At 44.2% G+C, this 25,519-nt stretch overlaps 1 protein-coding gene across 1 annotated transcript; it reads right to left on the reverse strand.

Annotated features, from left to right (window-relative positions):
- Positions 1-3,919: 3,919 nt before the first annotated feature.
- Positions 3,920-25,218, reverse strand: LOC112060097 (solute carrier family 2, facilitated glucose transporter member 11-like). The gene is made up of 12 exons (XM_065567962.1): positions 25,078-25,218; positions 23,622-23,720; positions 21,596-21,756; positions 14,795-14,919; positions 13,021-13,150; positions 12,728-12,876; positions 12,114-12,301; positions 10,650-10,760; positions 10,472-10,573; positions 9,130-9,205; positions 6,761-6,888; positions 3,920-6,442 (listed from the first exon to the last, which is right to left on the reverse strand). Exons 1-12 carry the CDS (start codon positions 25,099-25,101, stop codon positions 6,236-6,238), a joined length of 1,500 nt encoding a protein of 499 aa, XP_065424034.1. The 5' UTR covers positions 25,102-25,218; the 3' UTR covers positions 3,920-6,235.
- Between the last annotated feature and the right edge of the window lie 301 nt (positions 25,219-25,519).

Consider the following 25,519-nt stretch of genomic DNA (forward strand, 5'->3'; position numbering starts at 1 on the left):
GTGGCTGCCAAGCTGACCATTCTGGCTCCATGCTGCAGACACGCTCTTGCCTGGAGTATACAGGAGGTGATGGATCTCCTGGGTCTGTGGGGAGAAGAGGCTGTGCAGGCACTGCTCTGATCCTGTAGCAATGTCTCCCTCTGTCTCCCATTTATATGGTCCCAGTGCGCTCACTTAAAACCCACTTGGGAAATAGCTGATGAGTCTCAGGTGCACTGGCATCTTCCTTCTTAAAGGGCCAGCGTCAGTGTAGGACAATCCCTGCTTCCTCTTCTAACATGGTTACAGATACAACTTGCCTCCTTGGTTTACTTTTACTTTTTATGTTCTCAGGATCATGGAGTGTTATATAGATTGCCTAATTCATATGCCATAATGATGAATGTGGGATAAGTGCCTAATTAGTAGGTAGTTAGAGTATATCTTGTTGACTGACTTATTGCAGGTATATATATCTGTACTGATGTGTACTACTTCTTTATTACACCCAAAAAACTACTTTAAAGGAATGGTATGATTGCGAAGTCAAACAATAAAAATTTTGAAAATGCCAAATAAATTTGCAACCTTAATTTGGCCCCTTTGAGTATATGCATAATGTATATGTATGGTCTCTAATTAAAAAAATTCATCTATTTTGCTGGACCCCCAGCCTCACTGAGAGTGCAGGATGGATGGTGCTCCTGAGAATAAATCAGGGTTGTGTCGTCTGTAGGAACCTTGCCTCATTATTTGCAAATTTTGGAAGGTGTGCAGTGAATGAGCTAGGGAATTGCAGAAAAAGAAAGGATGATCTCATAGTTCAACAAGTTTAATACTGCCATGGAGAACTGTATTCTATCTCTGCCTCTATCTCGGTCATAGAGTTCCTATATGATGCTTGGCATGTCCTTAAATAAAATGTTCACAGTCCCTCATGGCTTCTGTCCCCATCCCCATCTGCTGCTGGCCCTCACCCATTGGCTCCTTCCTCTCCAGCTCCTGTCCCTCTCTCCCTCTGCTCTTTCCCACCATCTGGCTCCTGCAAATCCCCCTCATTTCTCTGCATTCCAGTCAGACAGCTTCTTCCTCTATATCATGAACACTGGAACTGGAGTTAGAGGGCCCTTGTTCCCTAGGGAGACTTATTGACAGGACACCAGTGGAACAGGAAATGCAGGAAGTTAGGCTGGAAGCAACTGGAAGCCACATGGATAGAGCAGTCTATAGGGTTTAGTAAAGTTCCATTTGTTGAACTTAACTTGGATTCAGCTTCATACTTTTCAAATAAAACATTGTAGCAGTGTCAGAGCTGTGAGTTCTCTGAAATGCAACAGCGGGGAGTGTGAGCCATGGAGTTTGGTTTGAAGCCCTGGATTTTGAAGACATAGAACTTGTTAGACTATGGACCTGGTGGAAGGAGGAGTTTGACCTGTACACAGACCTAGTCAGGCAGGGAGACTACAATGGAAAAGTAAAACTATTTTATCATATTGAGGAGCAAGGCAGAGAGATCTTCACCACTGCCTCAAGCCTCACAGCAGGCCTAGGAGCCTTGGGAAACTATTGTCCCCCAAAGCAGAACAAAAGTGTGGAGTGACACAAGTTTTTCACTACAGACCAGTCCAAAGGGAAGGATAGACCCCTATGTTGCAGCCTTACACAGGCTGCTACATGCACATTTGGGGACTTGACAGACTCCCTGATTTGGGACAGGATAGTCTGAAGCACTTGGGAACACCATCTGTGGGAGTAGCTGCACCAGGAAGCATAGGTGGCACATGAATTCTGTGTTTGGGGAGGCTGAGCATGAGTGGCAGAAGCTCTCTGGAAATGGGAGGGGCCATCGGCACCCAGACTGGGGCCATGCCCCCTGCTCTTCCCAACGCCCTGCCCATGCTTCACCCCTACCGTGCCCCAAGGCCCTGCCCCCACCCTGCCTCCACCCACCGCTCTCTCCTCTTCACCCTCTCCACCTAGCCCCCCACCACTCACTCCTTTCTGCTCCATCCTGCCTTAAGAGTGAGAAACTTGGAGAGAGGGGGCAGAGAGCAGCGAGTGGTGGGCTGCAGAGGGCCTCAAGGAAAGAGGCGGAGTGAGGGCGGGAAGAGGCAGAATGAAGGTGGGGCCTCGGGGGGAAGAGCTGCAGTGTGGGCGGGGCCACAGGGAAGAGGCCGAGCAGGGACAGGGCCTTGGGGCAGAGTAGGGGTGGGGCCATGGTCTGGGCACCAGTGGTTTCCTCAGTTCTTGGGAGCTTCCGGCAGCAGCGCTCCAAAGGTTGTGGGCTGGCGGCCGCATCTGACATTTCTTGCCCCATTTGGGGAGGCTTACCCTCCCCAAGCCTCTTACATCTGCTGCCTGTGTCAGGAAGGCAATCTCGTATTAAACAGATGCTTAGACATGGGGCATGCAGCAGAAGCCTCGAGAGAGGATGAAAGCATAGGAGGCACAACACCCCCAGAAGTACATGCAGTGAGACAACCGCAAAGATGACCAGGTGGCCAGTGTTCCATTTCCACTGTGTGATGCATTTACTGTGGAAGACAGCATGAGCAGGTAAAGGAGAAGTGCCCTGCACTAGGATAGCATTGTGTTGTGTCAAGTTGGACCATTTTAGCAGTACATGCAAGAGCAGAGCCAGGTCTCAAAGATTAGTCAGACTTGTACAAGAGAGGTGATGCTACACATCAGACAGCAGGGATGATATCATGACTCTTTCCTTCAGTCTGAGAATGTAGCAGGTTCAGGCTGTCAGGACAGGAAAGCAATAAGGGACAATATCAACCTCTGTGCATGCAACAATGTTAATAGAGAAATGCCCTGTGCTATTTCAGCTGGATGGCAGGACCCCCTTCAGTGAAATTCCTCAGTGTGAATTGCACTTGAATAAACCCATTACAAAGAACAGGCACAATCTAACAATGTACAATGAGAACATAATGTAGCCCATAGGAAAATGTGACTTTGTAATAACTTACCTGAAAAATAAGAAATGGTACCAGTTGAAGTTTGTGGTGGTGGATGGCAAGCACTACAGACTCCTCTTGGGAAATGCAGCCATACAAACCATGGATCTGATCTGGGTGCAGCTTCAGAATTTTGTAGCTGCAGTGCAAGAAGCAAAAGGGGGAGTCCCATAGACAATGGAGACAACTTTAAAAGCATATGGATGTTTTCAACGGCAAAGGGTGCCTCGAAGGAAAGCTAAGACTGAAAGTAGACTCCACAGTGGAACTTGTGTGCTTATTTCAAAGGAAAATGCTGGTGGCACTACATAATCTAGTATGCAATGAGCTTGAAAGTCTGTAGAGCAGGAGTATCCTAGCACCTGTAGAGACCAGTACAGCCTGGGTAAGCAACATGGTGGTGGTAAAAAAGCCATCAGGCAAATCACGTGTCTGCATAGATTCAAAGCCACTGAACTGGACATTGAAAAAAATGCCACTATCCACAATTGATCACATCTTCCCAGAACTCTTCAAGGCCAGAATTTTTATACTCTGTGTTGTGAGGAATGGGTTTGGCAAATAAACCTTGATAAAGAGTCCAGCATGCTCAGAACCTTTGCTGCAAATGGCTGCACATGTTAATAGACATAAACCATGCCCCAGAGGTGTGCCAGATAAGAATCACCCAAGTGTTGGACTGCCTGCCTAGGGTGAAAATAACTGCAGATGATATCCACATTCCAGATGAAGGTAGCAATGTCAAAGAAGCTGAACAAGACAGAAAACTACAAACTCTTCTACAGTGATGCAGGGACATGAATGTAAAACTCAACTCAGAAAAAATGTGACTCAGCAGGAGGTGAGCTACACTGGACATCCACTTACAACAGAGGGACTAAAAATAGATCCCAAGAAGATCAAGTCAGTCAGACATGCCAGCTCCACTGGATGTGAGAGAGGTACAGTGCTTCATAGGAATGATACATTTTCTGTCCAAGTTCTATTCACATGTGGCTACAATAGTGGAACCCATACATCAGCTCAAAAGGCAGGATGCTGAGTGGGACTGGGCAGGTCCCTAACAGCAAGCATATTACATGCTGAACCAGAACGGATGCCCTGGTCCTGAGGGACTACCAGCCAGGAGAGCCACTGACACTCCAGGGTGATGCATTGGAGAAAGGGATTGGGTGCAGGAGCAGTCAGTCACTTATGCCAGCAGAACCCTATCAGATTGAACAGGGATATCCCCAAAAAGAGCTTCTGGCTGTGATATTTAGAGTGGAGTGATTCCATCAGTACATCTATAGCCACCCAGGAATAGTGTAATTATGGCAAGGCCCCTTCTTAATGTTCCAAAGAGATTGCAGTGCATGTGGATGTGCCTCCAGTCCACCAGGCAGAGATAATGTCCAGGCAGATTACTGGTGTTAGTTGACACCTGAGCAGGGCATTTACCCACCATCTGTGAGCTTGGGGAAGGGGATCAGAACATTGTATCCATTAACATGCTGCATTATCTCCCAGTTTCAACAGCGAAGCTGATGGAAATCCAAGAGGTTACAGAAAAGGACATCCGACTACAGGCAGTCTAGAGATACTAGCAGGGTGGCCAAAAGACAAAAAACAAGTACTGATAGGAGCAGAACTGTATTTTCAAATAAAAAATGAGCTTAGTGTGCAGGATGGAATCGTATTTTGAGGACAAAGCTATTGTCCCTGCCTCATTATGCAAGGATATCATGCAAAAAAATATGCCTTATACCTTGGCATTGACAGTTGTCTTAGATGGACTTGAGAGGGTGTTCACTGGCAAGGAATGAATACATAACTGAACTCCTTAGAAGGGTGAGAGATTCTGTTACTATATGAACTGCCCACTCAACCCTGGGAAAAGGTGAGAGAGGACTTGCTTACCTTCAAGGAAAACCAATACTTGGCTACAGTGGATTACTAGTCCCAATTTTTGGAGGTTGATGCCCTACCTGATACAAAAAGGAAATCAATGCTTGGCAAACTGAAGACCCACTCTGTGAGATATGACATTCTAGATTCTGTACTCAGTGACAACAGACTCCTGTTTGGCTTGGAAGAATTCCAGGAATTTGCATGTAAATGGGAGTTTGGCCACCACACCATCTCTCCAGCATACCCGCAGAGAAATGATAAGGTGGAATCAGTTGTGAAAACAGCTAAGACTCTTACACAAGGCTTTTTCTTCTGGTTCATACCCCTTGTTAGCATTTTTGGCACACAGGAGTACCTCATGACAGGGGTGCCAAAACTGTCTAGCACAGGCACATGGGGAGAGCAAAAGGCACATTCCTGACACTCGGATGACCATCCTGACAAATGTTAAGTCCTTTCTTCAAAGGATGGACTTGGTAGAACTTCTCAACAAAACTGCTGTAAGAATTTTTTTTAACATGGGGAAAACAACGTTTTTATCTAATCTCATTTTTGCCAACATCTGAACTCTTTAACTGAAATTTAAAGGTGAAAAAAGCAGGGAATGTGAGGGGTTGGGGGAAATCAGCCTGAGGCATGGAAAATTTCAGCCAGAACAGTTTAAGTTTGGCAAAGTTATGAGCAACTGAAAGCAGAATCTTAGAATGGAAAGTATTGAGCAACCTTAGTTCTGCCTATAACACCATCTTTTATGGAGAGTTATCTGAGCTCTTATCCCTTTGTGATGTGAATCAAAATTTTTCCCATTCAATGATGGGCCAAAAAGAACAATGGATTTTCCCTCCTCTTTTTTTTTCACTTTTTCTTGGATCTATAACTGACTAAACCTTAGCAACTGAATAACTTCACTATTCCCAGTTTTGTATTGTAAAATGACAATTGCAAGTCACTTTGGAAGAGGTGGGTTTCTATTTCCTCTCTTTACTCATGGAGAGTTGTTTAAAAGTTTTAAACATAATGCCAACCTTTGATTCATTGATAGATGGTATAAAAGAAGATTTACTGTTCACCAAGTTAAGCCAGAGTTCTCAGTCATTCCAGTCTTGAGCGCTGGATCTGTTACTAACAGACATCATCCTGTTTCTGAGTTGACTGGAGAGCAGCACTTGGTCCCAGGACATTAGAGAGAGAAGGTGGGTTGAGATAATATCTTTTACTGGACCAACTTCTGTTGGTGAGAGAGACTCTTCCTCAGGCTCTGTGTGGCTTGAAAGCTTATCCCTCTCACCAACAGAAGTTGGTCCAATTAAAGATATTAAAGCTGACTGGCTTTACTTTCCAGTCTGAAAGTCACTAATGTCTCTTCTTTCTTCCTTTTGCTGACTCCCTTTGATGGCCAATCAGAGCGGAGTGCAGAAAGTATAATCTTCACTGATGTTCTTCTCCATGGCTGGGACATATTTCTTCCTAAAATTTAACTTATTGAATTCCTCTTGGATTTCAGTGATAGACTTTCCTTTTGTTTCTGGAAGCAACAGGTAGATAAAGATCCCGGAAGTGACAAGAACCCCCATAAAGATGAGGAAGAAGAACTGACCAAGACTCTCCTGGGGAAAAAAATTGAGAGAAATATGAACAAATCTTCTGACTTTCAGATTCTTGAATGTGACTTTATATCTTTGAAGTCAGATAATGTTTAAATAAAGGAGAAATCATTCTTTACAAGTTTGAGTTTGAGATCAGTCTAAAACTGAAATGCACCACCTCTGTTACGTAAGTGGTCTCCATAGAGCAGGAGCCAAAAGATTCCAAACTGACCCAGCATTGTGCTTTACTGCTCTTTATTCATCCCCATTTTCCTGCAAACCTCCCAAGGTGGTTTAAATTAGAAACAGTTGGGAAATGTTCCAGTTAGAATCACTTACCACAATGAATGGGAAAATCATCCAAATGACAAAGATTCCAACCCAGTTGAGGGCCGCACCAATCACAAAGGCAGATGGTCTGGATGATTGGTCAAAGATTTCAACCCTAATGGATATTGTGGCTCCAGCTGAAAGGAAGATGAAACATGAATAAGTAATAATTGCTGTGTTGTTTTCTTAGCTACTCTGTTTCCCTTCACCTTCTTTCTTTCCTCTCTCCCTCCACTGAAAAAAACTTTCAGTAAAAGTTGTTGGTGAAAATAGATAACCAAACCATCTTGCTAATGTAATGGCCAAGGTAAGAGGTTGTATGGGATGCATACTGAATATAGAGCTGAAAGCTAGGATCTTGTGAGTTCTGATTTCTTTTTCTCCACAGACTCATTGTGTGCCCATGGACAAGCCATTTAGGCCCCAATTTGGGAAGTATAGGAATAATCTCATTTAAATCATTGGGACAACTCATTGGCACATCCTTAAGTACATTACTGAATATATGCCTTAATCTCTCTGCCTCAATGTCCCTACATGTAAAGTATTGGTGATGATGACCCCAGGATGCGTTGCCATTACGAAGACAGAAAATACCCACAGTTACTCCACACTGGCATCTGAGTTACTACCGTGGTATTTCTCATTCTACTATGTAGCAAATGTTCAGTTTTTAAATGGTAATTAACTCACTGAGAAGATGTGAGGATGAATGTTTGTAACAGTTTGAAGGTCTGCCATGAAAAATGTTATACAAGTGCTTATTATTATTATCATCATTATTTTGTTGTTGTTATAGGACTATGGAACTCTCCCTTTTTAATGTCCCAATGTAATAGATGGTATTGATAGGCATGGATGACCCTCATGGAGTTTGGCATTAGGGAATGCTTCAAATTATGTTTTGAGGTCCCAGGACTAACAAAACAACTGTGAGTTAGCAAACCATGCTTCCCGCCAGGGGAAGGGAAGGCAGCTGAAACCGAACAGGCTTTTCTAGGTAACAGGAAGCCTGCAGTATGTATCAGTGAAAGAAGAGTCACCAAGAGTCTAGCACAGTGATACTCAGACTAAAGCTCGGGAGCCACAAATGGCTCTTTAATGTGTTTCCTGCAGCTCTTTGCAGCATATGATATGAAAACATTGAGTGATTTAATTATTAACCAATCAGGATGCTTATACTATGTTATTAACCAATTGTAGAACACCTGGTCAGTCATTTTGCTGTGAAAATTATATATAATGAATTCACACGACTGTGGCTCTTTTGGGTAATGTTTATCAGTAATTTGGCTCCTGAACCACTGAGGTCTGAGTATCGCTGCTCTGTCACAAATGAATTATCTACTCTGGGCACATGTGTATAACGATGTATTTTTAAACTTTTCCTCTTTTTTCCAGTCTCTCTCTGTCTGTTTTTCACTCTGCCTGCTCTCTACTCTGTCTTATCACCCTGTTTTTTCCATGAATATTTTTTTCTCTGTGCACCTTCTTTGTTCTCTGTTTAGCAAAACACAAGGCCAATAACTTTTAAGTCTGTGTCTTGCTACTAAACCTATGATGTTCAAGAGTGTTCAAAATTAAGCAAAATTAGTATGCCTGTGCCTAATGTTAAATAATATTTGGGGCTAATACTTGATCAAAGAGTGCCTTAGGTGAACTAGAATTGCTTGTTCTCCTGTTTTATTTATTGAGTTCATGTTGCCAATATGGGGGTTCTCAAACTTCATTGCATCGGGACCCCCTTCTGATTACTTGGGGAGGGAGGGAGTCAAAGGACTTCAGTTCTGGGCAGGGGGCCTGTAACCTGAGCCCTGCCGCACAGGGCTGAAGCCCTCAGGCTTTGGCTTTAGGCCCAGGCGGTGGGGCTCGGGCTTCAGCCCCAGGCCCCAGCAAGTTTAATGCCTGCCCTGTTGACCCCATTAAAATGGGGTTGTGACCCACTTTGGGGTCCCAAACCACAGTTTGAGAACTCCTGGGAGGCCATGTGCTGCTACAGAATCAGTGCCATAGATGACATATTTTGGGAAGCAGGGGAAAGAGACATTCTGAGCTGGAGAAAACTATTTCCTGAGCCTCTGAGGTCATATAATCAATAAAGTAAGGTCAGCAATTTCCTTCACTCAGGCTCTACTCTCAGGTTAATGCACTCAAATAGTTAAGCCTCTTCCCTCCCTCCTTCCTCTAAGAAGATGTATTCATGTGGTCTAGTTCTGTTCTTTCCCTATCCTTGTGCATATTAGCATTCTGGATTCTGCTGTTACTCCACATATACTTAATGGCATGTGCTATTTGTTTTCCCTGTCTCCTTACTATATTATTGTACTCACGTGGCCTGGTTCCTGTCTCTCTCCCTCTCTGTTGAACTAACTACTCACCTGGCCCAATTCCAAAGAAGATCACATACAACAAAATAAGACAGAGGCTGCAATATGGCATCCAGAAGAACCAGTCCTAGAGAGGAAAACAAAGCTTAGTGATGTCTGTTCAACTAGTGACAAATAGTTCCTCGTTTCCCTGGCCTCGTTTTCCCTCTGCCCCTTCTCTCCCCACCTCCCAAATTCTGTTTGCTTTTCTTTTTCTTAACTTTAGAAATATGAAGAATACCAAATTGTCTTCCCTGATTTTGTTAAGGACTCGTTAGTTCACAGTCCAGATGAGAGATCTTTCTCATGCCTTGTTGAAGGGGTGAAGGTCTTGATTCCTTAATGAAAGGCTTTTTCCCCATGTGTTTGAGTTAAATGGGTATGAACAAAAACAATGCTTTAAGCAGGGTGACTAAAAATCACTTTCCCTTTCCCATAATCATGTTGTCCTTTCATAGATTCTTTGTGGTAGATCTCCAAGTTGTCCAGTTGTCTATAAATCCAGGGTATAAGACCTGAATTTTGAATGTATAGAAGAATCCTTGAACAAAAGAGAACCTTCAAGGCCTCCTTGTACGCTATAAAGAAAGAAACAAACAAAAAGGGCAAAATTCCATTTTTGTTGAGGTCACTTCTTTAAGGGCAAGTCTTGCCTCTGTAGCCCCTTCAACATACACGGAGGTCCCTGGATGCAGCAGATCCTGCCTGCTGTGCAGGGGTGGAAGAAAGCTTTTGGAAGCCTGTTCAGGAGAGCTGTACCTCCTGCACTCCATGGATTACATCCCCATGTAGAGAAGAGTCCCTGCACCATAGTGCACAGAGTGTTGGTCACAAGGAAGGGTGGAGCCTGAACCAGTGATTCTGTAGCTACACTGATCCATCATGAATGAAACAGGAGTGGGAGGCACTGGGTAAGGTAGCAGTTTGGAGCAGCTCCTCTTCCAGGAGTGCTGGTATCACAAGAGCCCTGTCCCTGAAGGAGCAACAGCAATGATACTAGTATTGTTGAGATCAGATTTAGCTTGTAACCATTTTGGCTGGGTCCAGCTGTAATGGAGGGAGGAATACAGCAGACTGTGCTAACAGTAGCCACATTCACAGGCCATAAAAGAAGAAGGATAATCAAGATTGAATCTGCATGAGGTTCAGCCCTGCCTGTATCAGAGTGGGAGGAAGACTGGGGGAGTCTCATGACAAACTTTAGCGACTACTAGCTCTGCCATCATGGTAGCAGAAGTTATTGTGGGGGTTCTAGAGCCAACTGGACTTTTTTATAGCCAGTAGAACTATTGATGGGAAGGGTTAGAAACAGGGTTGATATTGGAAAAGAACTCATTGAAAAGAGTTTCCTCACCTGCAGGGCAAGAGTTACTGTGAGGCCAGTCAGTATTAAAGCCATTATCCCATAGCCCCCGCAAAGCAGCCTCTTTCTGCCAAAGTGCTCAATGATGATGCTCTGAGGGATACAAATCACATTGATGTAATAGCAGATGGAGCAAATTCTGACCAATTCCCAGTGTAATTTTACTTACGCAGAGTATAGAAGAGAGGAGTTCACATAGACTAACACTCAGTGACATGTAGCGGATGATGTCTTCATCAAACCCAGCCACATGGAGCACTTCAAAAGCATAAACATAGATCTAGAAAATGCAATTAAAAAAAAGTAAATTACCTCTTACATATATTTGTGTGACACTGTGCCTGGCACCAGATAAACAATTGCTATTCTCCAGTGAGAACCATGATTGGTCTCTGCTGTTCAGAGTTGTAATGTTGCACTTCTACATAAAGTTGGGTAGGTGTGAGACTTTGTATTATTGAAAGATGAAAACATTGTAAAATGTTATGAAATTAAAATATTTTACTATAAAAAATTACAGTAGCTAAAATCCTGTGACAGTGAGACCATCAGTTGCTGAGGTTTCATCAGTTCTTAATAGACATGCATCATTAAGTGCTTTTTAAAGACTTGTAGTCGGAATGGAATGGTGTATTTCTTCCTTAGGAACTCAGTGTTTTTAAGTGGAACCCATTTTACAGGGCAAGTGGTATTCTCTCTCACACACAGACTGCTTGTCAGGGAAGATCAGCCACTATACGTAAGAAGGAATGATCTCTGCAGTATTGAAATAATGGTGGGGCTCTGCTCCTGTTTGTAAGTATGGCAGTTGCTCCAGTGAATGTCTACTACTCATTTGGGAAGTAGTGTTTGAATAGATTGTTTGAGGGTGAGTTAAGAACCTTTCTCCATGCAATGCAGCATTGTAATGCGGTGGTGAAACATTGCAATACGGAATTGTTCCCTTTTAATCTGTGCTGCTTGTGTATGCAGTCCTTACACACAAGGATGGAGTGGAATATGACGCTGACCAGGTTTTTCAGTTTTCTGCTGTTGCTGCTGCTGCTCTAGGGACCTGTATTTGTCAGATGATATTGTATCATAAATAGACCTGCACTATAGTCGCTCAAGATACCTCCTTATATTTATACTCCTCAATCCAGTAGTCTCACATCACAGTGGGAATTGGCAAATGAGTCCTATGTAATAATTTTGACATTCGATTCTTAAGTTTGTGTGCTTGCATTACTCCCCATCCTAGACAGACTGCATGTTAGCTTGGCACAGAGTTAGGTGCTTTCCTTCTGTGGCTAACAATTGCAGCACATATTGACATATGCGGGAGGTAGTCCCAGTACTTATCACTCCGCTGATCCCCACTAGCTATCAGAAACAGCTACATATACGGACACTGCAGGGACAGATCCAAGAATGTCATAGTAGAACATATTCTTCCTTCCCAAGAACCCTGATGTGTGGAGGCTTGCAGTACTCAAAACTATCACCCTTTCTCTTAAATATACATTTGAGATTGCTTGGTGAGATTCTGAAATGCTATGGACTCCCATGTTAACCAAATGCCAATTATACCGAGTCTGTAGCATTTTCAAGGCTGCCTAATAGTTTTGAGACTTAAAGTGAGGAAGAACTCAACTGTATTGATGCCACAAATCTGCAGGGTACCTATAATAATAATTATGGTATACAACTGCCAACGCAAGGATGCTTCTTTCATTAGCTCCAAGACACTGAGAATCTTGGTGCTTTTCATTGTAGCCTTTTCCTTCATCATGTCATCAATCTCTGCTTGATGAGTCCCTTCACCCCAGAACTGCTTCATGGCTGTCCATGAGAAAGAGAACAAAGTCCATCATGTTAGTCCATCTCTTTGTTATTCAGTTAACTATTGAATTTACTGAGTAGATAATGCATTAATTGTTCAGTACCTGCATTGATTATTCCATTGAACTGACAGGCCATGTCTCATTAATCAATCAGAATGATCAATGCAATAATGAAGTTAGCTGGTAATGGTAGAAAGCTAAAGCATCCCCTAATGCAGAATTTTACAAAGAAAAGGTTATGTCTACTAATTTAGACCCGTATCAAAATCTGTAGGTCATCTGTATTCACAGAATCAGCTTAGTAATGGGCAGTGGGAAACTTGGTACCACCTAATATCACATGCCCCGTTAACGGGTGCTATTAACATCACAAATCCAAAAAAACAATAGAAATAAAAGTGAGGACCAGGGAACTCTCTGTTACCTTTCAGGCAACCTTCCTTATCTCCTTTATGCATCAGGAGGTAGGGCGGAGACTCAGGAAAGAACGGCAGAGTGACCAGCTGGACCAATGCTGCAATTCCACAGGAGGCCATCAGTAACGGCCACAATGACTCAGTTCCTAAATACTCCCTGGGGAGTATAAAAATGTAAATATAAAATAAAAGTTCAGCAGATTTTGTTTTTTGAGAGATGCATGGGCAAATGGAAGACTATGAACAGAAAGATAAAGAATATAGAGAAATAAAGGTAGGTAGGTAAGTAAGTGTATTCTACCTTTGTCCCATAATTTGCCCAAGGGTTTTTCCCAGTGCCCCAAAAAGAGGGATAGTAGAATTTGCAAATCCACGCAGCTTCTTGGGGGAAATCTCTCCAGCATATTGAGGATGTAGAGAAATACATAAACCTTGAATTTAGGAGACGAAACAAGACCGTTATAGGAAATAAAATAGTGTAAATTAAAAAATTGTGTTTCGCCAGAATATAAGCTGCCTCATGACTTGTTTATTGTATATTAAATAAGGGGTCAAATAAGACTCAAGCAATCAACTGCCTTTGCTGACTCTTCATCTGTTGGGCAAGTTCTTTCTTATCCCATCCTCCTTGTGCATCATGCACCACTAATCTGCAGTCTGTTTTTTTAAAATGGGGGTAAGAAATTAGGAGTTTTCCCGTGAGTTGCATCATAATCATTATCATCATCATGCCTCCAGTGAATGACAGCAGAAGATTTTTAATGGAAATGAGAGACTACAAAGCTCAACAAGTGAAAACCTTGTAGTAGTATTCGATTTGCTTCTAAAACCATACATGCCTCTTGCCTCAAACTTTTCTGAGGTGATATATCAGAAGGGCTGGTAAAGTACATTTTTTTAGTACTTTATGGGATATTTCTGTAGCAAGCAATATTGGATTCCAGAGCAAATCATGAATATTTTTGTCACGTGTATCTGTTTTGCACATTACGTTATTAAGGTTGCAGGTTTGGGGCAAAACGTGCTTTTTGTATCTTTTAATGAGTGAAATATTTAATCTGAAAACAAAGGCATTTAAAAATAAATATTACATCTTTTAGATAAGTAACAGGTTTCCCTTAATACTGTGATCTCAGCATACCTCTGTTTGGTATGAAAGTAAACAAGGTTCTGACATTGTCCTTCCTGTTAGCATATGGTAGCAAAAGTGATAAAGATATGAAACTCTGTTGAATCAGATGAAATTCTGTCTGTGCGAGACTGGTGCTCCTCATAGAAGAAATTACAGAGCATCCCAATGCATGGGCAAAAAAAATAAAAAATAAGAAAAAAATGCTGCCATTCAATGCAACATTGCCTTACATAAGTTTACAAAAGTTTTTGTTTCAAAATAAGAGATTCCTTTCCAAGGTAAAGAGGTAAAATAGGTATCATTTTGTGTAGGTAGAAATCCAAGACATAATGGCATTAGCATGGGAAGTTTTTATTGACATCTGGGCCACCTGCCAGGAATTACTTTTATTGATTATCCCAGGTCATTTTCCTAACTCAAAGGAGTTCATGTGTTGAGGGAGGGGTAAAAACAGTGTACTGAGAATTTTTACAGAGATAAAATAAAATGGGTGAAGCTCTGAATAGAGTTTTTCTTGAGAGCTTTATGAGAACATTAGATTTAAACTGTGCTCTGTTTTGTTTTCCAATATCATTGATCAGAACCATATTCTGCTGGAATTACAGATTGTAATTGAAGTAGGCTAAGAACAGTATGTGTCTATTCATTTCTTTCCCATCAAGAAAATTACACATTATACAGTAAGCCCAAACTTTCCTCTGGCTACTCTAGGGATTTTTTTTTTCTCAAAGTAGAATTTTGGTTTTTGGCAGCAGAATTGGTACGCGTAAGAATGGTTGGTTGTAGCATGTGTGCTGTTTCTGTGCATATGACCTAATGAGACATTGCACCACTGAGGATGAATCTGGATATTTTGTTGTCAAAGTAAAGGGAAATCCTAATTTGAAGAGACACAAAGCATTGTGAGATAGGAAAGAGAATTGACTTATATGAGACGTCTCACCTGCACTGATGCCGCATAGTAAGCGTCCAATCAGAATCATTTCAAAGGACTTGGCTGTCTTACTGAAGCCCATGACAAATGCACCTGCTAGCATGAGCAGATTGTTGCACACTAGACATTTCTTTCTGTAACAGTGCAAAAGAAACTTGCATAAAACTGAAGGCAAATCCCACCTCCACCACTGTGCCCATCACTTGCAGAGTCTCTCAGGGCACACTTCTCTCCCCAGTCTTAGGCCTGGTCTACACTAGGAAATTAGGTCAGTATAACTCCATTGCACAGGAGTGTGAAAAATCCACACCCCTGAGTGACACAGTTAAAGCCACCTAACCCCCAGTATAGACAGCACTAGGTTGATGGGAGAATTCTCCCGTTGACCTAGCTACCGCCTCTTAGGGAGGTGGATTACCTACACCTATGGGAAGCCCTCCCATGGGCGTAGGTAGCATCTTCACTGAAGAGCTGCAGCGGTGATGCTGCGCTCATGCAGCATTTTAAATGTAGACAAGCCCTTATTAAATATTTACATGGAGGTACTAGGAAAAACTGAGACATAATGGGCTCAAATGTCAACAATATGCACATGGCATACAACTCTATCTGTCTTCACAATTTAGGAATATACTGTTGTCAGCCAACTATCTAAGAGGCTGGATGAGATAATATAGATGAAAAAGAGCTGGCTGAAGCTAAAGGCTAGTAACACAGATTTTATGTTGGTTGGCAGAGGAAAACACTTAGGGTATGTCTACACTACGAAATTAGTTCGAATTTATAGAAGCCGGTTTTATTGAAATCGGTTGTATACAGCCGATTGTGTGTGCCCACACATAAAATGCTCTAGGTGCTCTAGTCGGCGGACCGCGTCCACAGTACGAGGCTAGAGTCGACTTCCGGAGCATTGCACTATGGGTAGCTATCCGACAGCTATCCCACAGTTCCCGCAGTCTCCGCCGCCCCTTGGAATTCTGGGTTGAGATCCCAATGCCTGGATGATGCAAAACAGTGTCGCGGGCGGTTCTGGGTACATGTCGTCAGGCCCCTCCCTCCCCCGTCACAGCAACGGCAGACAATAGACAATAAACGCGCCTTTTTACCTGGGTTACCTGTGCAGACAACATGGAGCCCGCTCAGCTCAGCTGAGCTCACCGTCACCATATGTCCTCTGGGTGCCGGCAGACGTGGGACTGCATTGCTACACAGCAGCAGCTGCTAACTGCCTTTTGGTGGTAGACGGTGCAGTAGACTGGTAGCCTTCATCGGCGATCTGGGTGCTGGCAGCCGTGGGGCTTGCCTTTTGGCAGTAGATGGTGTATTACGACTGTTAACCGTCCTATTACAAGTCGGGTCATCGCACATTAGCAGAGTCTTCCCTGAGCAGCCGATCGTGCAATAGGCCTGAAGACCATCGTCATACACTAACTGCCAAGCGCCCCGTATTTGCTGCCAAGCACCCAGAAAGATGCCGAGGGCTATCAGTCACGCTGCACTGTCGTCTTAAGATGTAAAAAATAGATTTGCTCTGTATTCATTTGCTTCCCCCTCCCTCCGTCAAATCAACGGCCTGCTAAACCCAGGGTTTTCAGTTTAATCTTTGGGGGGGACCATTCTGTGTGACAGTTGTTTGTGTTTCTCCCTGATGCACAGCCACCGTTCTTGATTTTAATTCCCTGTGCCTGTACGCCATGTCGTCACTCGGCCCGCCCTCCCTCCTTCCCCTAGTCCGTCAGATACTATTTTCGCGCCTTTTCTTTGAATTCTGGGTTGAGATCCCAATGCCCGGATGATGCAAAACAGTGTCGCGGGCGGTTCTGGGTACATGTCGTCAGGCCCCTCCCCCCTTGTCACAGCAACGGCAGACAATAGATTCGCGCCTTTTTACCTGGGTTACCTGTGCAGACAACATACCACGGCAAGCATGGAGCCCGCTCAGCTCAGCTGAGCTCACCGTCACCATATGTCCTCTGGGTGCCGGCAGACGTGGGACTACATTGCTACACAGCAGCAGCTGCTAACTGCCTTTTGGCGGTAGACGGTGTAGCATGAGTGATAGCTGTGGGGCTGGCAGCCGTAGGGCTGCATTGCATCAGCCCCTTGCCCTTTGGTAGGCGATGGTATATTATGACTGGTACCCATCGTCGTCATACTGGAGTGGCTGTCAATCATGGCCACCTGGGCAGACATGTTTCGATGATGATGGCTACCAATCGTAATATACTATTTTCTGCCAATTGCCCAGTATTGTCTGCTAAGCACCCAGAAGAGGCCGAGGGCGATGCTGGGTGCTGGCGGACGTGGGGCTGGCAGACGTGGGGCTGCATTGCTACACAGCAGCAGCCCCTTGCCTTTTGGCAGACGATGGTATATTATGATTGGTATCCATCATCATCGTACTGGAGAGGCTATCACTCATGCTGCACCGTCGGCTGCCAGCTTAAGATGTAAAAAATAGATTTGTTCTGTATTCATTTGCTTCCCCTTCCTCCGTGAAATCAATGGCCTGCTAAGCCCAGGGTTTTCAGTTTAATCTTTGGGGGGACCATTCTGTGTGACAGTTGTTTGTGTTTCTCCCTGTTCCTGTACCTGTACGCCATGTCGTCACTCGGCCCTCCCTCCCTCCCGCCCTCCCTCCTTCTCCTGGTCCATCAGATACTACTTTCGCGCCTTTTTTCTGACCAGGCGCCATAGCTAGCACTGGGATCATGGAGCCCGCTCAGATCACCGCGGCAATTATGAGCACTATGAACACCACGCGCATTGTCCTGGAGTATATGCAGAGCCAGGACATGCCAAGGCGAAACCCGGACCAGCCGAGGAGGCGATTGCAGCGCGGCGACGAGAGTGATGAGGAAATTGACATGGACATAGACCTCTCACAAGGCACAGGCCCCAGCAATGTGGAAATCATGGTGTCACTGGGGCAGGTTCATGCCGTGGAACGCCGATTTCTGGGCCCGGGAAACAAGCACAGACTGGTGGGACCGCATCGTGCTGCAGGTATGGGACGATTCCCAGTGGCTGCGAAACTTTCGCATGCGTAAGGGCACTTTCATGGAACTTTGTGACTTGCTTTCCCCTGCCCTGAAACGCCAGGATACCAAGATGAGAGCAGCCCTCACAGTTGAGAAGCGAGTGGCGATAGCCCTGTGGAAGCTTGCAACACCAGACAGCTACCGGTCAGTCGGGAATCAATTTGGAGTGGGCAAATCTACGGTGGGGGCTGCTGTGATCCAATTTGCCAGGGCAATGAAAGACCTGGTGATAGCAAGGGTAGTGACTCTGGGCAACGTGCAGTCAATAGTGGATGGTTTTGCTGAAATGGGATTCCCAAACTGTGGCGGGGCCATAGACGGAACCCATATCCCTATCTTGTCACCGGAGCACCAAGCCACCGACTACGTAAACCGCAAGGGGTACTTTTCAATGCTGCTGCAAGCCCTGGTGGATCACAAGGGACGTTTCACCAACATCAACGTGGGATGGCCGGGAAAGGTACATGATGCTCGCGTCTTCAGGAACTCTGCTCTGTTTCGAAAGCTGGAGGAAGGGACTTTCTTCCCGGACCAGAAAGTGACCGTTGGGGATGTTGAAATGCCTATCGTGATCCTTGGGGACCCAGCCTACCCCTTAATGCCATGGCTCCTGAAGCCGTACACAGGCAGCCTGGACAGGAGTCAGGACCTGTTCAACTACAGGCTGAGCAAGTGCCGAATGGTGGTGGAATGTGCATTTGGATGTTTAAAAGCGCGCTGGCGCAGCTTACTGACTCGCTCAGACCTCAGCGAAAAGAATATCCCCATTGTTATTGCTGCTTGCTGTGCTCTCCACAATATCTGTGAGAGTAAGGGGGAGACATTTATGGCGGGGTGGGAGGTTGAGGCAACTCGCCTGGCCGCTGATTACACGCAGCCAGACACCAGGGCGGTTAGAGGAGCACAGCAGGGCGCGGTGCGCATCAGAGAAGCTTTGAAAACGAGTTTTGTGACTGGCCAGGCTATTGTGTGAAACTTCTGTTTGTTTCTCCTTGATGAACCCTCCAAACCCCCCCCCCCCCGACCCGGTTCACTCTACTTCCCTGTAAACCAACCACCCCACCCCACCCTCCCCTCCCCAATTCGAGCACCGCTTGCAGAGGCAATAAAGTCATTGTTTTTTCACATTCATGCATTCTTTATTAGTTCCTCACAGAAGTAGGGGGATAATTGCCAAGGTAGCCTGGGATGGGTGGGGGAGGAGGGATGGAAAAGGACACACTGCATTTTAAAACTTTAACTCTTATTGAAGGCCAGCCTTCTGATGCTTGGGCGATCATCTGGGGTGGAGTGACTGGGTGGACGGAGGCCCCCCCACCGTGTTCTTGGGCGTCTTGGTGAGGAGGCTATGGAACTTGGGGAGGAGGGCTGTTGGTTACACAGGGGCTGTAGCGGTGGTCTCTGCTCCTGCTGCCTTTCCTGCAGCTCAACCATACGCTCGAGCATATCAGTTTGATGCTCCAGCAGACGGAGCATTGACTCTTGCCGTCTGTCTGCAAGCTGACGCCACCTATCGTCTTCAGCCCACCACTTGCTCTTTTCATCCCGCCATTCAGCCCGCCACCTCTCCTCTCGTTCATATTGGGCTTTTCTCATCTCCGACATTGACTGCCTCCACACATTCTGCTGTGCTCTATCAGCATGGGAGGACATCTGCAGCTCCGTGAACATATCGTCCCTCGTCCTACGTTTTCTCTTTCTAATGTTCACGAGCCTCTGCGAAGGAGAAACATTTGCAGCTGGTGGAGGAGAAGGGAGAGGTGGTTAAAAAAGACACATTTTAGAGAACAATGGGTACACTCTTTCATTACAAGGTCGCATATTTCAGCTTGCAGGCAGCCATGGTAGGCCACAGTGTTTTGGCTTTTTTAACCTTCTTAACATGCGGGAAAGGTTGCAAACAGCAGCGCATTTCCCATATCAAGGATGAATTGGGTTGTCCATTTAAAATGGGTTTTCAATGTAAAAGGAGGGGCTGCGGTTTCCCGATTAACATGCGGCACAAACACAAGTAAACCACCCCCACACACACACACACACGATTCTCTGGGATGATCACTTCACCCCTCCCCTCCACCGCGTGGTTAACAGCGGGGAACATTTCTGTTCAGAAGAGCAGGAACGGGCGCCTCTGAATGTCCCTTAATAAAATCACCCCATTTCAACCAGGAGAGCTTTCTGGAGATGTCCCTGGAGGATTTCCGCTCCATCCCCATACACGTTAACAGACTTTTCCAGTAGATGTACTGGCCGCGATTGCTAGGGCAAATTAATCATTAAACACGCTTGCTTTTTTTTTTGTAATGTTTACAAATATTTACAAAGTTACACTCACCAGAGGTCTCCTGTGTGCCCTGAGGGTCTTGGGTGAGTTCGGGGGTTACTGGTTCCAGGTCCAGGGTCACAAACATATCCTGGCTGTTGGGGAAACCGGTTTCTCCGCTTCCTTGCTGCTGTGAGCTACCTACAGTACCTCCATCGTCATCTTCCTCGTTCCCCGAACCGTCTTCCCTGTGTGTTTCTCCAGTGAGAGAGTCATAGCACACGGTTGGGGTAGTGGTGGCTGCACCCCCTAGGATCGCATGCAGCTCCGCGTAGTAGCGGCAAGTTTGCGGCTCTGCCCCGGACCTTCCGTTTGCTTCTCTGGCTTTGTGGTAAGCTTGCCGTAGCTCCTTAATTTTCACGCGGCACTGCTGTGTGTCCCTGTTATGGCCTCGGTCCTTCATGGCCTTGGAGATCTTTTCTAATACTTTTCCATTTCTTTTACTGCTACGGAGTTCAGCTATCACTGCTTCATCTCCCCATATGGCGAGCAGATCTCGTACCTCCCGTTCGGTCCATGCTGGAGCTCTTTTGCGATCCTGGGACTCCATCACGGTTACCTGTGCTGATGAGCTCTGCGTGGTCACCTGTGCTCTCCACGCTGAGCAAACAGGAAATGAAATTCAAACATTCGCGGGTCTTTTCCTGTCTACCTGGTCAGTGCATCTGAGTTGAGAGTGCTGTCCAGAGCGGTCACAATGAAGCACTGTGGGATAGCTCCCGGAGGCCAATAACGTCGAATTCCGTCCACACTACCCCAATTCCGACCCGCAAAGGCCGGTTTTATCGCTAATCCCCTCGTCGGAGGTGGTGTAAAGAAACCGGTTTAAAGGACCCTTTAAGTCGAAAGAAAGGGCTTCGTTGTGTGGACGTGTCCAGGCTTAATTCGGTTTAACGCTGCTAAAGTCGACCTAAACCCGTAGTGTAGACCAGGCCTTAGAAGACCTTAGAGACATAACCCTTCAACTTGAAGAAATACCCACAACTCACCAAGTCAAACCACAGCCTAGGAGGACTTCTGTGCTTCTCAGTGATGCTGAACTCTTAGTAGCACCTCCAAGAAACCCATTCTGTCATTTCAGCTGGCTAGGAGACCGCATCCCCTCCTTGCTGATAGTAACCAGGCCTCAATAATAGATGCCTTTGTTAGTTCCCATCTAGGCCACAGCAATGTAACTTATCAGGGTTGAAGGCCTCAGCCCTGAGGAAATTGCAATGAATGTAGAATGCAGCTGTCTACCTAATCAATATATCACTCCAGTAGTCTTCTTACTCTTCTAGCTTTCCATAGAATACCATGTCAAGTTTAAGGTCTTGATACTTACTTTCAAGGTGCTAAATGGTTTGATCCTAGGATACCTAAAAGAATGTTTCACACTCAAGGACTCAACCGCTCATTAATTGTTTCATGACTTTTGATTAGCAATTTGTTTTTATATATACGTACTTGCCATATTTTCTAGTCAGGTATCCACTGCCCATAGACCCCAAGAGTCCCCCTATACCGAAGACAGACACAATGAAGGACCACAGCAACATAAGTGTCTCATGATGAAGAGGAGAGCCATATCGCTCTTGCCAGGTTTCATTGATAAACTTTTTAACATGCTGGGAAAGAAAAAGGGGATTTTCATTAACTATAAACACGTCTCCAATGGATTGTTCTTAGTTATTTGTCATATTTTCAGCCACTATTTAGAAGAAGTTAAAAGTCGGTGACTTACTATTAGACATAGTTTAAAAAAGAACCCATAATTCCACCAATTTTTTTTTGCTGTTCTTGAATCTGAGACCTTGAACATCATCTTTGTATTGCTCCTTTTCTGTTTCATACTGTGGAACTGCTAGGAGCTAAAGGCCAGAGAGAGTTTAATATATTTGGAGTGGAGTGGAGTGAAAAATTCCAGAGATGCAGGGCTGCCCGGGGGGTAGGGGGGGGGAGCAAGTGGGGCAATTTGCCCCAGGCCCCGCAGGGCCCCCCACAATAATATAGTATTCTATAATATTGCAACTTTTTTTTATAGAAGGGGCCCCCAAAATTGCTTTGCCCCAGGCCCCCTGAATCCTCTGGGTGGCCCTGCAGAAATGTTACTTGTATTTGATTAAAAATTGTGATTTAATTTATAGCTATGAAAATAAGAGGGTAATGACATTGGCTTTAAGTCAGACACAGTTCAGAATTCCCCATGCAGTTCTGAAGTGCACCTCAATCTCGATCCTCTCTTAAACAGTTGACTGGTAGTGCTTTTACAGTGAGATTACCCACCTTATTTTCACTTTCACTGTCCCGAAGCCTTAAAATTCTACTTTCTCTGTAAGGTGAAGTCCACTGAATAACATTGAATCCCCACAGAAAAGGCATTGCCTTCAAAGGAAATATATTTAGACTTTTGCCCTTTTTTGCTTCTTTAGGACGTATAAAAAAGATCTGAAAGGTATTTGTTTTATTTTATTACATTTGCTTGCTTGTGAGTTTTTTACATTAGAAATGCAGATCTCGTCTATCCTAGATCATACTCTGGTGACTGGAGAATTAATGAAGTTACTGGATGACATCACAAAATTTGAGACTGTAAGCTGAACAACTGTGAAGGGTGCCTCATGTCAGGGATTCGTCTCTTCTATCTCTTGGCCTACCGAAGGCACTCCCAAAGACAGGGGTGTGGGGCTATACAGAAAAGTTAACACTATGTGGGGATCTATTAGTTTTTCCTGGTAACCTTAGGGCGGGAGCGGGATGATGAATGTCCCATCTATGCCATCTCCGGCTTGTCCTGTCTTCATCCACTCCCCCATCATGACCTCAGACCACATGGATCTAGGCAGGCATGATCTGACTCTTGGTTTTGTGTTAACACCTATTGAATTCCCGTCATTACTGAGTATTTTAGAAAAAGAAGGAAGCTTATAAGAGCTAAGTATTTTTATTATTTTATTCTTTATTAAAGATTCAACACCACTTCCCCTTTATGTCGTGAGACCTCAAAATACCCACACTCTGAGACCCCCAAGAGGTGTCCTTCAGCAAAACTTGGGAAGACCAAACTTGACATTCCTAATATTTCCAGTGTATGAAAACAGAAGATTAAAAAAACCCAACACATTAAGGTCTTCTTTATACATCATCAAGAAGTAAAGTAAAGCAAAATCCTACTTTACAGACCCACTCTGAGGTCTCAGCACTATGCAATAAGGAAATGCACAACCCTACTGCCTTAACTTACTGACTGCACCATCTGTCAGAAGAAAAGCTAGCTATAGCATAAAGCATTCTGAAAATACAACTCCACTCCTCTCCTCTCAATTATTTTGTACACTTTGAGGAACACTGACTTACAGGATAGAATAGAAAAGGGAGGAATAGTTGCAATGTAAACACTTGGTGGATTGCCTTGAAGGAGCATTCTCAAGCTAGCATGCAGTCCCATTGCACACACAACCAAAGAGTATTCTAGCTGCTTAAGACTGCTTACCACAGAAGTGTAAGTGATCATAGAAATTTGAAGGCCAACTTGCAGGGATCCGCCAATTCCCAAAACGAAGATAATTTGAAATAGCCTTTGGTACTTAATCTGCAAAGAAAAAACACTCTTTAAGCTTGTGGTAAGACCAAGATAGGGCTGGCTGCAGGCAACAGCGGAGCAAGCACATGCCTGGGGCGGCACATTCTAAGGGGCGACATTCCGTCCATTCTTGGGGCGGCAGAGTCCGGGCAGCTTTTTTTTTTTTTGTGCTTTGGCAGTCCAAGCTTTTTTTTTTTTTTTTTTTTTTTTTTGCTTGAGGCGGCAAAAAATGGTAGAGCTGGCCCTTGACCAGGATGTTCCTTATATTTGTCTTTCACTTTCCAGACATATATCTCAGTTGTCACAGACAGATGTAGATGTAAGAAACTTCACAGGAACAGAATAAGAATATTGTATTGTCTTCACTGAAATGGTAGCAAAGCATAAGTGGGGCCTTGGTTCTGAAAACACTCTTTCTCCCTCTACTTGCTCTGGGGCCAGAGGTGTGTTATCCAACTTTTTCTCTACGTGCAGCTCAAGGAACTGCATTTTGCTGCCATGGAAACCCTGGAGTTTCCCTGTCAACAGTCTGATATGTTGTGGGGCTTCCCAGGGTTAATGTAAGTAGTAGCTGTGGGAAGAGAATTGTTTTTGGCCTCTGCCACTGGATTCTGAATGGGACTCATGCCATCTCCAGCTGTTCCCAAAAGATCTTTGCATGATTGGGATTGTATTGTCACATATTTTATTTGTGTTTTCTCTTATGCCACGTGCTAATGAATAAGCACCTCATGACTCTCCCATTCCCTTGATTGTCTCCCAGACTGTCCTCCGAGCTACGTAGGAGCCTTGTTCCAATATTTTTTTCACTTTTCTTGTTAAAAGGATATCATCTAAAAAAGTGTGTTCTGCTTCAACCATCCTGACTGCAGAACAGTTACTCAAAGAAGCCATGTCACATATATAGATTTGTTTTAAAGAAGTCTTAATGGAAATATCACAGAAACATTTTCAACAGTATTGACATCTTACATTTTTCACAATTTTTAACCAAAATTTTAATGAAATTATATCAGCATTTATATCAACATTATTTTCAAAATCATTAATGAGATATTTCATTTACCAAAAGCTCAGTCTTCAGACAGAAAACAAATAATTTTCAGTAAAGGAAAAAAAAAATTATAAAAATTTCAACATGTTGGTTAAAATTATGAAAAATTGTGTGAGACAGAAAATTTTCGACCTTGTGAAATGGAAACAATTTCAAATTTTTGTGCGAAATCATTTTTGTTGGTTTTGACCAGCTTTAATTTTCAGCGAGTAGGAGGCAGATTCTTCCTATTGATATATTGGTTTTGTCATCTTTAAAGTGCTGATAGCATTAAAAACACCAGCTGCAAAAGGTAAACCCCGGGGTACTCACCAGGTCTGAAAGGCAGCTGGACATCTCTGGTTAAAGGGCTTACTGTTCCCAGTTCTTAGTAGGTCTCTTTTATTATAAATGAATGAACTGGTTTCTGTGTCTACATCCTTGTCTGAGGTGTGGCAATGAGGAACTGGCACCATGGGATTACTGTTAAATTTGTACTTTGTACTGTTTTCTTTGTATTATATATTTTGCAGTATCTGGACAAGGTTTAAAACTGTTGAGTTAGCTATTTCAGGAGAATGTGTCTAATCTAAGCCAATGGAGGGAGAGTTATCCCTATCTCAGAATATTAGTCACTATGGGGTGCTCATTGATTTGGGAAGAGAAAGAGGTACATGGATCAAGCATAAAACCTAAAATGTGCCAGTTACTGTAAAATACTTTAGTTCTCTGATCTAAACTCAGAAGTGTCTCTGCAGTAATACTTATCTGAATT

This window comes from Chrysemys picta, chromosome 15 (assembly GCF_011386835.1).
Source record: "Chrysemys picta bellii isolate R12L10 chromosome 15, ASM1138683v2, whole genome shotgun sequence".
Classification (NCBI taxonomy): Eukaryota; Metazoa; Chordata; order Testudines; family Emydidae; genus Chrysemys; species Chrysemys picta.